Here is a 13,778-nt window from a genome sequence, read left to right as displayed (position 1 = left end):
CCATCATGACCATCTGAGAGACCATCATGACCTTCCAGGAGACCATCATGACCATCTGAGAGACCATCATGACCTTCTAGGAGACCATCATGACCATCTGAGAGACCATCATGACCTTCTAGGAGACCATCATGACCATCTGAGAGACCATCATGACCTTCTAGGAGACCATCATCACCATCTGATAGACCATCATGTCCTCATAGGAGACCATCATGATATTTGAGAGACCCTTATGACTGTCTGAGACCCCATCATGACCTGAGACTCCATCTATCATCCCATCACACATTTTATTACACAGTGATATAACTGGTTCAGTCCTATAGAGTTGTAAAGTGTACAGAAACACTGTGATGTTAAAGGTTTGCCTGTCGTACCGTGTTCCTTGACGAGCATCTCCATTTCCTCTGCGATGCCTTTGTGCCACTCGATGATGTCGACATGGAGCGAGTAATCACAGCACGACTTACTGTCGGCCCACTGACGCCACTGATTGAACGCCGCGATCAGGCTGGTCCCGGGCTCAGGAACCACGTGGTCGACTAGTCACACAAAAAAAAACACAAGGCAGAGACTTTTATTAAACACAGAATGATTTACCAAAACGTTACATAGACACCAACATCTCAACATCAGAAGGTGAGCTCACATCCAGGTATCACATCAGCGTCACATTTCTCCACCAGTCGCTACACCACTAGAGGTCAGAAGGCACATTTCATGGGTTTAGAAATTTTATCTTGATCTCCGACATTTTCCTCAACTTTATCTCAGAGACCAAAAAAATGTTGTTTTTATTGTGTTCATGTTTAAGATTGTACGTCTTTGTCACGTCTACAGTGGTGTTAAAGGTGGGGTCTCAGATATTTGAGAAATGCTTCTGAAAACTGCATTAGGCCACCAATCAAAACAAAAATCGAAACAAACGTGTAGCCAATGAGCAGAAAGGGGCGGGTCTTGTCAATATGGGCAGAGAGAGTGTTCAGTGCGCATGTGCGTATATTCACAGATTGGAGTTTCCTGAGTCAATAACTCCTGAGCTAAACACTGTTACTACACAAAACACGGTTGTAGCTGCGTCTCTACATTACTACGATAGAAAAGAGGTGTTATTTGTGTAGTAACAGCGTTTAGCTCAGGAGTTATTGACTCAGGAAACTCCAATCTGTGAATATGTGACCAACTTCCTGCTCCTTCAGTTCTCTCCAGCGCTGGAAAGCTGATCCTATATTAACACGTCCTACTTCTTACCTTATCGTAAGTCTTTCTTCGCTTTCTTTCTTTGTTTTTATCCTCCATGTCAATGTTAAAACCGCTTTCTGCTAATGTCACACACGCGCACTGAACACTCTCTACGCCCATATTGACAAGCCCCGCCCCTTTCTGCTCATTGGCTACACGTTTGTTTTGATTTTTGTTTAGTTTGTCGTCCCGACTCGGTTTTCTGAAGCATTTCTCAAATATCGGAGACCCCACCTTTGTTTTTCAGCCTGACTGAGTGATGAGTCAACACGAGTTTCCCTGCTGAGACTCACTGATCATGGTGGTTCCTCCTGCCACTGCCGCCCTGGTGCCCTGATTAAAGTCGTCGGCTGCCGTCATGCCTCGGTCGGGCATCTGGAAGCGAGTGTGGACATCGATACCTCCCGGCATCACCATGCGGTTATGAGCATCGATGGTCTTCACCCCGCCGGGGACGATCAGGTTCTCACCGATCTGCCTACAGAGCAGGAAGAGAAGAGGAACAGAGACAAAGAAAGAAGACGGTTAGAAAAGAAAGAAAGAAAGAAAGAAAGAAAGAAAGAAAGAAAGAAAGAAAGAAAGAAAGAAAGAAAGAAAGGAAGAAAGGAAGAAAGGAAAAGAAAAGGAAAGTCATATTTGAAAATTGTGTCATATTTGTAACATTTAAAAGCTTGTATAATGCTTTTCAATCAGACTACAATCTCTGCAGTCTCTGACACACACACACACACTCACTCACTCTCATGCTCTCTCTCTCTCTCTCTCTCTCTCTCTCTCTCTCTTACTTGATGAGTCCATCCTCCATGTAGATATCCGCGAAAAATGACTGGTCATCGTTCACGATCTTCGCTCCTTTAATTAACAAGCGCTCACTCTGGAAATAGAAGAGTTCATATAAATATTAATCACAGCTTCATCAGAGGAAAAGAGAGAGAAAAGAAACCTGACACGAACGCTGAATTATTAATGAATAAATGTGGAAAGAGGAAGATGTGACTCGTGTAATAGAGTAACGAAAGAAGGAACGAAGAGCTGAAATATAACCCAGAGGTTCTGAGCGCTAATTTAACGACAGCGTTTTAAAAACGTTTTAGTTCGCTGTAACATCGCTGTAACACCGAGCGCACCATCAGCTGAGAACCACAAGGGAAGTGAAGTCATCACCAACATCCAGATGTGCTCACAAGTGGTCAAGCACATCTGTAGTCCCAGAGATAACACACATATAAAGACAATGAAAAATAAAGGTTCTCAAATGGTTCCTGGTCAGGATGTGTGGTTCTGTGAACAGCTGTTAACATCCATGGACCGTTTCCATTGCAACAAAAGGTTCTTTGTAGCAGAAAAATATTCTTTTAGACTAAAGCTTCTTATGCCACAGAAAAAAGTGTTTATTTTAAGAAACGTTTACCGAAAGGTTCTTTAGGGAAGAAAAATGTTGCTCTAAAAAATTCCAAACCATTTTGGTTCTTTGGTTCTCAAGTACACGTGTAAGAGTAGAACTAACGGGATAAACACAAAGATGGCATTAAAGAACCATTTTGTTCCCCAAAGAACCTTTTAATGCCATAAAGAACCCCAAAAAAACTGTTTTTCACAGTGAAGACATTTTACAGAGAACCATTTTTGGATCCCTAAAGAAACTTTCAGTAACTGGTTCTTAAAAGAACCAGTTTATTCTGGGTACCATAAAGAACCCTTTAATAGACTAAAGAACCCTTAAATTATATCATCACAACAAACCTTCTGTGCAAAGGTTAAAGGTTCTCTATAGAATCAAAAACCCTGACAAAGAATTGTTTCAGTATAAAAACATGGTTCACAGCGATGCCACCGACGAGCGATTTTTGGTTCCTAAAGAACCTTTCAGTGCCATTAAGAACCACTTAAAAGGTTTTTTTTTACAGTGATGCTATTTTGAAAAAGTATTTTTGGTCCCCGAAAGAACCTTTCGGCATAAAGGACTTTTTTTGTGGTCTAAAGAACTTTTTTCCCCACTACAGTGAACCTTCTGTGCAACTGAAAGGCTCCATGTTCCAGGTTATACAGGTATAATGTTACAGGTTTACACCCTGACCAAGAACCGTTTAAGAACCGTTGTTTATACAAATCCTGGTTTCTTAAAAGTAGCATCTGTATCATCTGTTATTACAGTAACCCAATTTATTTTCTGTAGGACCATTAGCGCTCTGTTAACTAACAAACAAGCAACCTAGCATAACAGTGTTGATGTGAACGTCTGGGAGTCACTAAGCGTCATGTACAGATGTTAACTACCAAGATATTTGCATTTTCTTGCTTCTTCCTCAGTCTGGATCTCATTTGGCTTTCGTTCCGGAAATATATAAATATATATATATATATATATATATATATATATATATATATATATATATATATATATATATATATATATATATATATATATATATATTATATATTTATATGTATTTATATTATATATTTTTTTACAAGGACGAGTGCATGCCGAGGGGACACGGTGGCTTAGTGGTTAGCACGTTCGCCTCACACCTCCAGGGTTGGGGGTTCGATTCCCGCCTCCACCTTGTGTGTGTGGAGTTTGCATGTTCTCCCCGTGCCTCGGGGGTTTCCTCCGGGTACTCCGGTTTCCTCCCCTGGTCCAAAGACATGCATGGTAGGTTGATTGGCATCTCTGGAAAATTGTCCGTGGTGTGTGATTGCGTGAGTGAATGAGAGTGTGTGTGTGCCCTGCGATGGGTTGGCACTCCGTCCAGGGTGTATCCTGCCTTGATGCCAGGCTCCCCGTGACCCGAGGTAGTTCAGATAAGCGGTAGAAAATGAGTGAGTGAGTGAGTGAGTGAGTGAGAGAGAGAGAGTGCATGCCGATTTCTCGGAAATCTTCGAATTTCACACTAAAATCCTCTCAGTTACCAAATCCATGCATGTCCAAAGTCACAGAAGCTCTTAAACAACCAGGAACCACAAACATGACGTAGCTTTAGAAATCTCTATTCTAACCGTGAAGGTTTTCCACACAGCTGATATTTTCACTCAAACTGTTCCAAGTGTAAACAAAGAGCTTCCAAACCAAAGAATGCAAATTAGATTCATTTCAGAACGATTCGGTATTTGACGACGCAACCGAATCGGCTACGATTCGTTCAGGATTAAGCCTTTTTACCACTACAATGTTTTGCTGTTCTGCCAGTAGAATAGAAACTGACTTCAGGGACTTTTTTTAATCAGTATAAAGAACTGAATGATGTTGTGTCTGTGAGTCTGATCTAAAATGACTCTTTCAGTGTGAGAAGTCCTGAGTGTCTTCTTTCATACGAGCTTCATATTAACACCACTGTGGTTTGAGACATGACGAGGTTTCGATGTCTGAACATTGCTATTAAAAATGTTTATTGATTTTATCGATATCATATACTTAATATCAGCGCATTCTTCAAACAGGAAAACTATTGGGAAAGGGGGCGGGGCTTCCAGAGGTGTCAGTGAATCGTTCCAGATTCATATATCCTGTGTTTTTGAGAAGATGTCTATCGATGCTCGTCATTCATTAAGGACCTCTGTGAAGCCTTCTAGCATTTCCCGTGTGAAGTCTTTATTTAAAGCAGGATCTGACGAGCAAAAGAATCCGAACACATAAGACATCCTGGATAACATTAGCGCCGGTATGTTACTGATTAGCGAGGCAGAATTGCTAAGTGTTTTGCGTTACATGTTTGGAGCGATGGTGTGTCACGGAGAAAAGTTCCTGAGAAAAGTTCAGAACGAGACGAGGGATGAAAAAGAGGTCAGTGTTAGAGGTGAACCATGGACCAGGATCCAGACACACACACAAACACACACACAAACACACGCTACCACTCCTACACCATGCTCTTTACACACTCAATCCCAAAAGACACTCATTTCTCCATGGAAAAAAAAGCAGGATCTATTCTGGTCACAAGACACTGCGTGGTTTTACAGACAAAGGCGTCTCTGTCCCCAAGACTGACGCTCTGCATGCTCAATGGCAGCTTAGCAACCCAGGCCAAAGTGTGTCTGGCGTCTCCCCAACATCGGCATGATGGTGCAGTCCTGAAAAAGGGCAACTCCTAATACAGCTCGCAAAACAAGACCACAAACCAACATCAAGAAACTAGGAACCATCCTAGACTCCAAATCACCAAAAAATAGGACTGATTATCGGAGTGAAATCAGCCGTAAAACATTTACGCTGTTAACGTTACACTGTAAAATCTCACAACGTTGGATACAGATACGATTATTTCTAACTTTAATATAATTTCGTTTGAGACATTTTGATTGTGATATATTTAGTTTTTCATGCTTTCATTTTTCCTCCGCTAGGCTTGTGGATAGTTACACGTCCTGATAGAGAGCTGGGTGGATAGAGGGATCGTTAGATGGGTGGATAAACAGATGGATGAAAAAGATAGATAGAGAGAGTGAGAGCGAAAGAGAGAGAGAGAGAGAGAGAGAGAGAGAGAGAGAGAGAGAGAGAGAGAGAGAGAGAAGCAGACAGAGACAGAAAGCGAGTGAGAGAGACAGACAGATAGACAGATACACAGAGAGACAGAGAGAGAAGCAGATAGATAGATAGATAGATAGATAGATAGATAGATAGATAGATAGATAGATAGATAGAGCAACAGACAGACTGATAGATAGATAGACAGGCAGACAGACAAACAGACAGGTGGATAGAATGGATAGACAGAGTTTAGTCATCTTTTTTCCCCACATTTCAATTTTAAAACCTAGTCTCATTACGGATGGAGGGATTTCTGTAGTTCTCTCTGTTCTTGGACATTAAAATCTTTCCCACAGTCCTTCAGTGCCACCGTTTGTGTTGGAGCAGCTCTAGAAGATTAATTAAGCGACAGATGCTTCAGCGATGAGAACATGTTATAACGCGGCACCCAGAAGACGGGAACAGCTCGGAGTTCTCACCATACGGAACAGTTTATCTCCGTACAGTAAGACTGCACTTAAATGAAGACGGATGTCATGAAGAGACGCCAGAAACCGCTGCAGACCGTACAGCATACAAAGCAGCGTCTGGTCTGGTCCGGCCCGGCCCAGGGAACACCCGGCTCTGTGTGGGTTCCAGCACAGCAACGTCAGCCGAGCGCCGAGCCAGACTGAGGTAACATGATGTACTTTGACAGTCGACACTAAAAACATGCACTTTAAATCACAGACGCTTTAAAGCAACAGTGTGTAACCTGTAGAGCCCTCTGCTGCCTGCAAGGTGAACTGCAGTTTCTTTATAAACACTGATATGGACCCAGACATGACCATCACATACATTAGTGAGATCAGACTCTGATGTTGGGATGGTGAGGAGACACCAGTTCCGGTCCATCCCAAAGGTGTTCAGTGGTGTTGAGTCAGAGTCTGAGTCCGAGTCCAAGTCCGAGTCAGGGCTCTGTGCAGGTCAGGACACTTGAGTTCTTCAACTGCAACCTTAACCGGCACACCATGACTTCCTGGAGCTCAGGGGCTTTGTGGAGTCACCGGGTTTGTAGATCCAGTGAAGAAAGACCTGGTACAAATGCTCCAGCAACTATCCAAAGGTAAAAGAGCTAAACGTTTGGGGCTAAAATCATATATGGTTGTGAAAATCAGGGGTGCACAAAGATTTGGACTAATAGGTTAATTAAATGAAGAAAAAGGCAATAATGCTTAGATTGCAAAAGTGTGTCAAAAATCACAAAAATTAGCAAATACTGCAAAAATTATTTGTTGTCTTTTTCTTTTCTTTTGTTTTATTTTTGATTTCCAAACCTCCAGAATATGTCACAGTTCTGCAGCACCACCAATTTTCTCTACCTAAGACCTAAACAAACAAAACAAAACAAAACACGTCAAAACAAAACAAAACAAAACACATCAAAAGAAAACAAAACACATCAAAAGAAAACAAAACACAACACATCAAAATAAAAGAAAAGAAAAGAAAACAAAACAAAACAAAAGAATAGAAAACAAAACAAACCAAACCAAAACAAACCAAAACAAAACAAAACAAAACAAAACAAAACAAAACAAAACAAAACAAAACAAAACAAAAAAACAAAAACAAAAAAACACTTTAATCCAAAACAGTCACACTTATTCAAAGTCCTCAAGCTCAACTGAAGGTGGAACAAACACACACCACACGTTAACAAACACACAAATAAAAACACAGCCTTGTTTAAACACTGTACAAAAACCTTCCAAGAAATAACTGTTCCTCATCGAACTCTCACAGAGTCTGAGAAGCCTGACAACTGATCGTCCTGAAGGAAAACCCGTGCTGTGGAAGCTTGCAGTAACTCTAAAATTCACTTCCTCCTATTTCTCATGTCTCTCTTTTACGTTGTGGAGACAAAAATAGCCCCAAAACCCACACGAGTGGCGGCTGTAAGTGGGGGAAATCCTGACACACAATGCAGCCGGTGAGAGAAACAGCATTCCTGGAAGACGTGTGTGTGTGTGTGTGTGTGTGTGTGTGTGTGTGTGTGTGTGTGTGTGTGTGTGTGTGTGTGCGTGTGTGTGTGTGTGTGTCTGCATGTGTGTGTGTGAGAGAGTTTGCCAAAGAGCTGAGATGGCTGCAGAACGAGATGCAGTGCATTATGGGACAACAATGTAGTTGCCATAGTAACCGGACAGTAAGGCAAAGAATGAGCCGAGCTTTCAGCTGTCACAACCAATTTTACTGTTTAAACTCCGAGGTGATTTTCACACCATCTACAGACCCAAGAGCGAAAATAAAGCTATATCTAAATCTAGAATATTTTTGGCAAAATATTTAGGACTTATTAAACATATTGCTTTAGTTGTGCCTCGGATTTGTTATTAAAATATCGCAAAAATTAAAACAACAAACGATTAAAAGCGATTGGACACTTATTGGAGCTTTTATGTGATTATGCTCATGAATATTCATTAGTGTTTTTATTATCATTTTTTTAAAGGGGTCTAATGAACCCTCTTGAGCTCTATGGAGGTTCTCCAATGTCTTTATGTACACTGTATAGTGAGCATTAATAGTAAATAAATAAATAAAAAAACTATTTGGAAGATCACAGATCATTTGACTAATGACTGAAATCTTTGGGTTTTATTTTGATTTGTTTGTTTGTTTGTTTGTTTATTTATTTGTAAATCTGATTTCATTGTGTTGAATTTTGGAAATATCCGTTTTGTAATTGATTTTTTTAAGTTAATTGATTTTGTGGTTTAAGTTTATTTTGACCTTTAAAATAACATTATAAAAATGTGAAAGTTGAGTCTGATTCAGATGATAAAAATATGAAACTTTTTTTTTTACTTTATGGCTTTGATTTATTAAAAAAAAAATTGCATATGTGTCTACCTCGGTGTATAGAAAAAATAAATAAATATGTATTTACATTAAAAAAAGAAAATCGATGAAGATATAAAATATTGTTTTTTTCAGTGTATGGATTAAAGAATTTATGTGTTTTCAGTTGTTAAAAAAATAATCAAGCGATATCTGCTTTGTTTTGTGTAAAAAAATAAAAAAAAATGCTAAAATATTTTTTTCACCTCTAAACAACCTCTAAAAAAATGGATAATCTAATCTCAAAAATTTAATTCTAAAAATGTATATAATTAATTAAAATCATACCTGCTTTTGAATTTATAATAATTATTATTTGTTATTATTATTATTAGTAGTAGCAAAACTCTTTATATTATAGTTGTAGCTGTTCTGTATGATATTACTTCTTTTTTATTCATTAATTATTAGTTTTTTGTTATTAAAAAAATCTGTAAAAAAATACACAAATATGTGTATCACATTACGCCTGTAAAAATCCACAAACTATTTAAATTAGAATGACCTTTATTAATATTATTTAATACATTTTATATTAAAGATTTATGTCTGCTTGTACCTATAAAAAAGATTTATATTAATAAAATAATAGTTATATAAACAATGAATATAAACCTTGATGGGGCTTATAGCTTTATATATATATAGCTTTAGACAAAGGTCTAATGAACTTAGACAGATACAGAGACCACGTCAACGTGCGACAATGTTTTAGTTCTTAAGCTAAAAACTGAATAAAAAGATGAAACACACACAAACACACACACACACACACACACACAAACACACAAACACACACACTAAAACAAGAAGGCTGAAGCTGCACATGGACGGGCAGGTGATGATCTAATGACGTCATTTATTTTTAATGAGAATTAGGAGGTCATACTGCTGAGTGTGTGTGTGTGTGTATGTGTGTGTGTTTTGTGAGAGAGAGAGAGAGAGAGAGAGAGACAGAGAGAGAGAGAGAGAGAGAGAGAGAGAGCAGCTGACCACCACTGCCCTGCCCCACCCCATTACCCAGACCTTCTGCTCCCCCGTCCCCTGAGCATTCATGTAGTCTGAGGAAATTAGAGGAAATACAGCACATGCAAAATCTAATCAGTGGATCTTTCCAGTAAAAGACCTCACGATAGAATTAAAGTTAACAACGAAGCTCTTGCATGTGTGTGTGTGTGTGTGTGTGTGTGCGTGTGTGTGTGCGTGTGCATGTGCGTGTGTGCCAGTTTCGATCTTTGGTAACGTGGTGTGTGAGCGGGTTTTTTAGGAGTGATAAGGATTAGCCGCTTAAGAAAAACAAGATAAACACACAAGGTCATTTCAGACTCCACATGGGCTATAAGAATGTGGTCTAGCAGTTCAGTTTTGTCTTATAATTTTTATTACCTTTTAAAAATCAATGTAAAACAAAAAATAAGTTGGATCAACTTTGACTTATAAAATTGACAGTGCATAAAAATGAACTTGCCTCTAATTTAACAACAAAAAAAAGAGATAAAGTTTCATCTACGTGGCATCTAGAAAAATGTACAAAACTTTAGTTGTATTTGTTTGGAATAAACATTTAAATGAAATCTTCCAACTAATACAAATGAATTTTTGCGTTGCCTTATTTATTTATTTACTTATTTATTTATTTATTTATTCATTTATTTATAATGATTAAAATTGAAAACACGTATCTATTTTGATTGATATGTTTTGTCTGCTAAACACAGCGATGTACTTTGACTTATAAATATTTATACTAGATAAATATAGTTTTTAACATTATTTGTTGTATCTGCTTTCACTTTTTTAAAAAATAAAACACAAAAAAAGTTCTTACCAGTTAAAATGTTTTTTTAAGCGATGACAAATACAATGATCTGTTTTGACATTTAAACTATGTATAACAAATTAAGTTGTATCTATTCAGATTCCTAAATATTAAATATAATTAATATTAATGTTGCATCATTGATGTGTAAATAAAATAAATAAATAAATAAATCTGTATGTGCTTTAACTTCTGTCTGCTTTGATATATAACAAATAATAAATCAGACAAAAACGCATTGTGTACTTAATTGTTTTTTTTTTTGCGTGTATTTATTTTTCTCTCAGATTTTTGCCAGTATTTTGCTCGGATGTGTTTGTGACGAGTGATCAGGATTAGCCTTGTGAAGAAAACTAGGTAAACAACACGAGGTCATTGTTTCAGTTACATTTTCAGGTTACTCAACTCCACATGTGGAGCAGGAATGCTGTCCGAAAGCCAACTTTGGTTTTATCTTCAGGTCCAATCTTATGAGAAAGACTATTAGTAAAGTTGTGGATGGACAGATGGCGTGAATGAGTGCTAATTTATAGCCAGCATCCCGTGTGTCTGCGTTTGTTCCTAAAAACACGGTGGGATTGATTCTGGGGTAAATATTGCGGTTGTATTAAGAGTCCAGTGTTGTCAGTATGCAGGCAGCTGGTACTGATGGACGGGAGGAACAGGGGTGTGGCTCTCTCTCTCTCTCTCTCTCTCTCTCTCACACACACACACACACACACACACACACACAGCACAAAATCAATCCCCTCCCATTTATTTATTTATTTATTTATTTTACACCCACCCCCACCCCCACCACCACCACCCCAATCTCTCTCTCTATCTCTCTCTCTGGCTTTTCTCATCCTCTCCACATTCTTCAGCCGTCCCTTCATCCCTTAGGCTCTGAGGTCGTGCGTAAGGCATTCGGACACGAGTGCGCTGCCGTGAGAGCGCATGCTCCTCCGCTCAATAATGGCTGCTGGCTCAGGGTTGAGTAACACAAAGGACAAGAACAGACACATATAGTGCAAAGAGGCCGTCTCACGTCCCCGAAGACCCCCATCCTTCTTCCCTTCCTTCCTTCCTTCCTTCCTTCGTCCTTCTCTTCTAAAGCCCACAAAAAAATGGCTTCCTTTGTAATGATACAAACCGACCAGCTGAGTCAAAATGTGTGCCGTCATATTGGGTTATATATGTCCTGTGTATCGTCTATGAGCGCTTATGAACACCTGTTTCGTGCGCATGGGCATTACGCTTAAGGACATAGCATACTCTTCATCTCTATACGATGTGTTCATTAAAGAATGCTCGTTTCTAGGGTGGGACCGTGATGAATAGATCTTAGCCAGAACGATATGGATGTGCGTTAAATCTTTTTTTTTTTTAAAGGTATCTAGAACAGATCCGGGTCCTTCCCAGAGACAAGGAACCCGACAGTAATAATATATCTGTCATCCAGCGCACTGCACTTTAGCTCGATTACTACGCCATTTAAACGACATTAAAAGACCCTCTTTCCTGTGCTTTTCTCTTTTTTTCCTGTTCCACAATCCTACCCTGTACCGCTCCCAGCTGGCTCTGGCTGCGGATGGGCGGATGCGACATTAAACACAGCGCCGCGACAGCCGCAGGGTTGCCAGATTTCGGCACGTTCACACCTACAAAACCTTCCCAGATTTCTTCTCATATCATAAATATACTCTACCTAAATCCTCCTGAATTCTTCTCTAAATTCTTGATTTCAGTGCATTCTGTTAAACGCTGCTAATAATACGTGAGTAAGAATCTAAATCTGGCAACCCGGAGTCTGTAAACCAGCCGCAGCCTTGAACAAAAGAGCAGAAAGGGAACGAAAGAGCTCCAGAGGATCTCGGACATGCTTCATTAACTGGTTTGGGTCAAATCTGCAAACTAAGATTGCAGTAGTATCGATTCGTTATAAATAATATCATGTAATCGATTTTAATTCAGTCTTTTTTTTCACGAACGCAAAGCTTCTGTGCAGCCGGTGCATGAGATCAAAGTGACAGCTGAACATTGGGATTAAATAATAAAGATAATACCTAATAGGTGTGATATAAGAACACGGCTCTTCAAATAGGTTTTGCAAATAGCTGTGTGTTCTATTAAAATAGATGTTTTTATAAACGGAACATCAGGACAGAAAAGGTGCTAAAATATTTCTGAATTTAAAAACGCATTTCTGTGGATTAGGACATTTTATTTCGTCTCCTGTCCTGTAATGCAAAGCTTTTTTTTTTTTCTTTCTACAGGAAGCAAATATTTTTGCCATGAACTCACGGTGATGCGAGGGATGTTCTTCTTGCCCTGGTATCCGGACATCTTCACCCTCTTCTGGATGAACCGTTATGGCTGAAAAAATGTCAAAAAAACGCACGAACGCTTTTTCAAGAAGAGGAAAACAGGCCCTGTTGTGCGGTCGGGTGTCAGAGACGATCGAGCCGAAGCTTAAAAGAGAAATCAAAGGCAGAGAAAGAAATATCTGCTCTCCTTTTCTCCGCTGATGCGCCAAGAAAGACAGAATGAGCACAGCGCGCATGCGTAAAGCCCCCGCCCTATTCCATTCCAAATGGACAGACGTTTAGCCACGCCCATCTTCGAGTCCAAGAAATGGGTGGAGAAAAAACATCCAGCGTGACAAAAAACGCCTCTGAATGCCAAGCGAGCCACGGATTTAATGAAACAGGGTTAATCAGGTCAGAAAATTTGCACCGCGGTCACATGGGTGAAACAAGATCCTAGCTGCCACCCCTGAAACACTACCAGTGCCACCCATGAAACACCACCAGTGCCACCCCTGAAACACACCAGTGCCACCCCTGAAACACACCAGTGCCACCCCTGAAACACACCAGTACCACCCCAAAACACACCAGTGCCACCCCTGAAACACACCAGTGCCACCCCAAAACACACCAGTGCCATCCCTGAAACACCACCAGTGCCACCACTGAAACACTACCAGTACCACCCCTGAAACACACCAGTGCCACTCCTGAAACACTACCAGTGCTACCCCTGAAACACACCAGTGCCACCCCTGAAACATTACCAGTGCCACCCCTGAAACACACCAGTGCCACCCCTGAAACACTACCAGTGCTACCCCTGAAACACACCAGTGCCACCCCTGAAACACTACCAGTGCTACCCCTGAAACACACCAGTGCCACCTCTGAAACACCACCAGTGCCACCCTGAAACACACCAGCGCCACCCCTGAAACACACCAGCGCCACCCCTGAAACACTACCAGTGCTACCCCTGAAACACACCAGCGCCACCCCTGAAACACACCAGTGCCACTCCTGAAACACTACCAGTGCTAGCCCTGAAACACACCAGTGCCACCCCTGA

General features: G+C 40.1%; 1 protein-coding gene across 1 annotated transcript in view; it reads right to left on the bottom strand.

The window, feature by feature from the left end:
* The window catches only part of dpysl2b (dihydropyrimidinase like 2b), a 29,381-nt gene extending 16,425 nt beyond the window's left edge, over nucleotides 1-12,956 (bottom strand). Inside the window, exons 1-4 of the mRNA XM_060895523.1 lie at nucleotides 12,702-12,956; nucleotides 2,031-2,119; nucleotides 1,539-1,723; nucleotides 381-545 (exon numbers count right to left, since the gene is read on the bottom strand). Of these exons, the coding sequence (XP_060751506.1) occupies nucleotides 381-545; nucleotides 1,539-1,723; nucleotides 2,031-2,119; nucleotides 12,702-12,743 (481 nt within the window). The 5' untranslated portion in view covers nucleotides 12,744-12,956. The remainder of the gene's footprint in view (nucleotides 1-380; nucleotides 546-1,538; nucleotides 1,724-2,030; nucleotides 2,120-12,701) is intronic.
* Between the last annotated feature and the right edge of the window lie 822 nt (nucleotides 12,957-13,778).

This window comes from Tachysurus vachellii, chromosome 20, assembly GCF_030014155.1.
Source record: "Tachysurus vachellii isolate PV-2020 chromosome 20, HZAU_Pvac_v1, whole genome shotgun sequence".
NCBI classification, from domain to species: domain Eukaryota; kingdom Metazoa; phylum Chordata; class Actinopteri; order Siluriformes; family Bagridae; genus Tachysurus; species Tachysurus vachellii.
The sequence above is the reverse complement of the archived record's forward strand: the minus strand, read 5'-3'. Positions and strand labels throughout refer to the sequence as shown.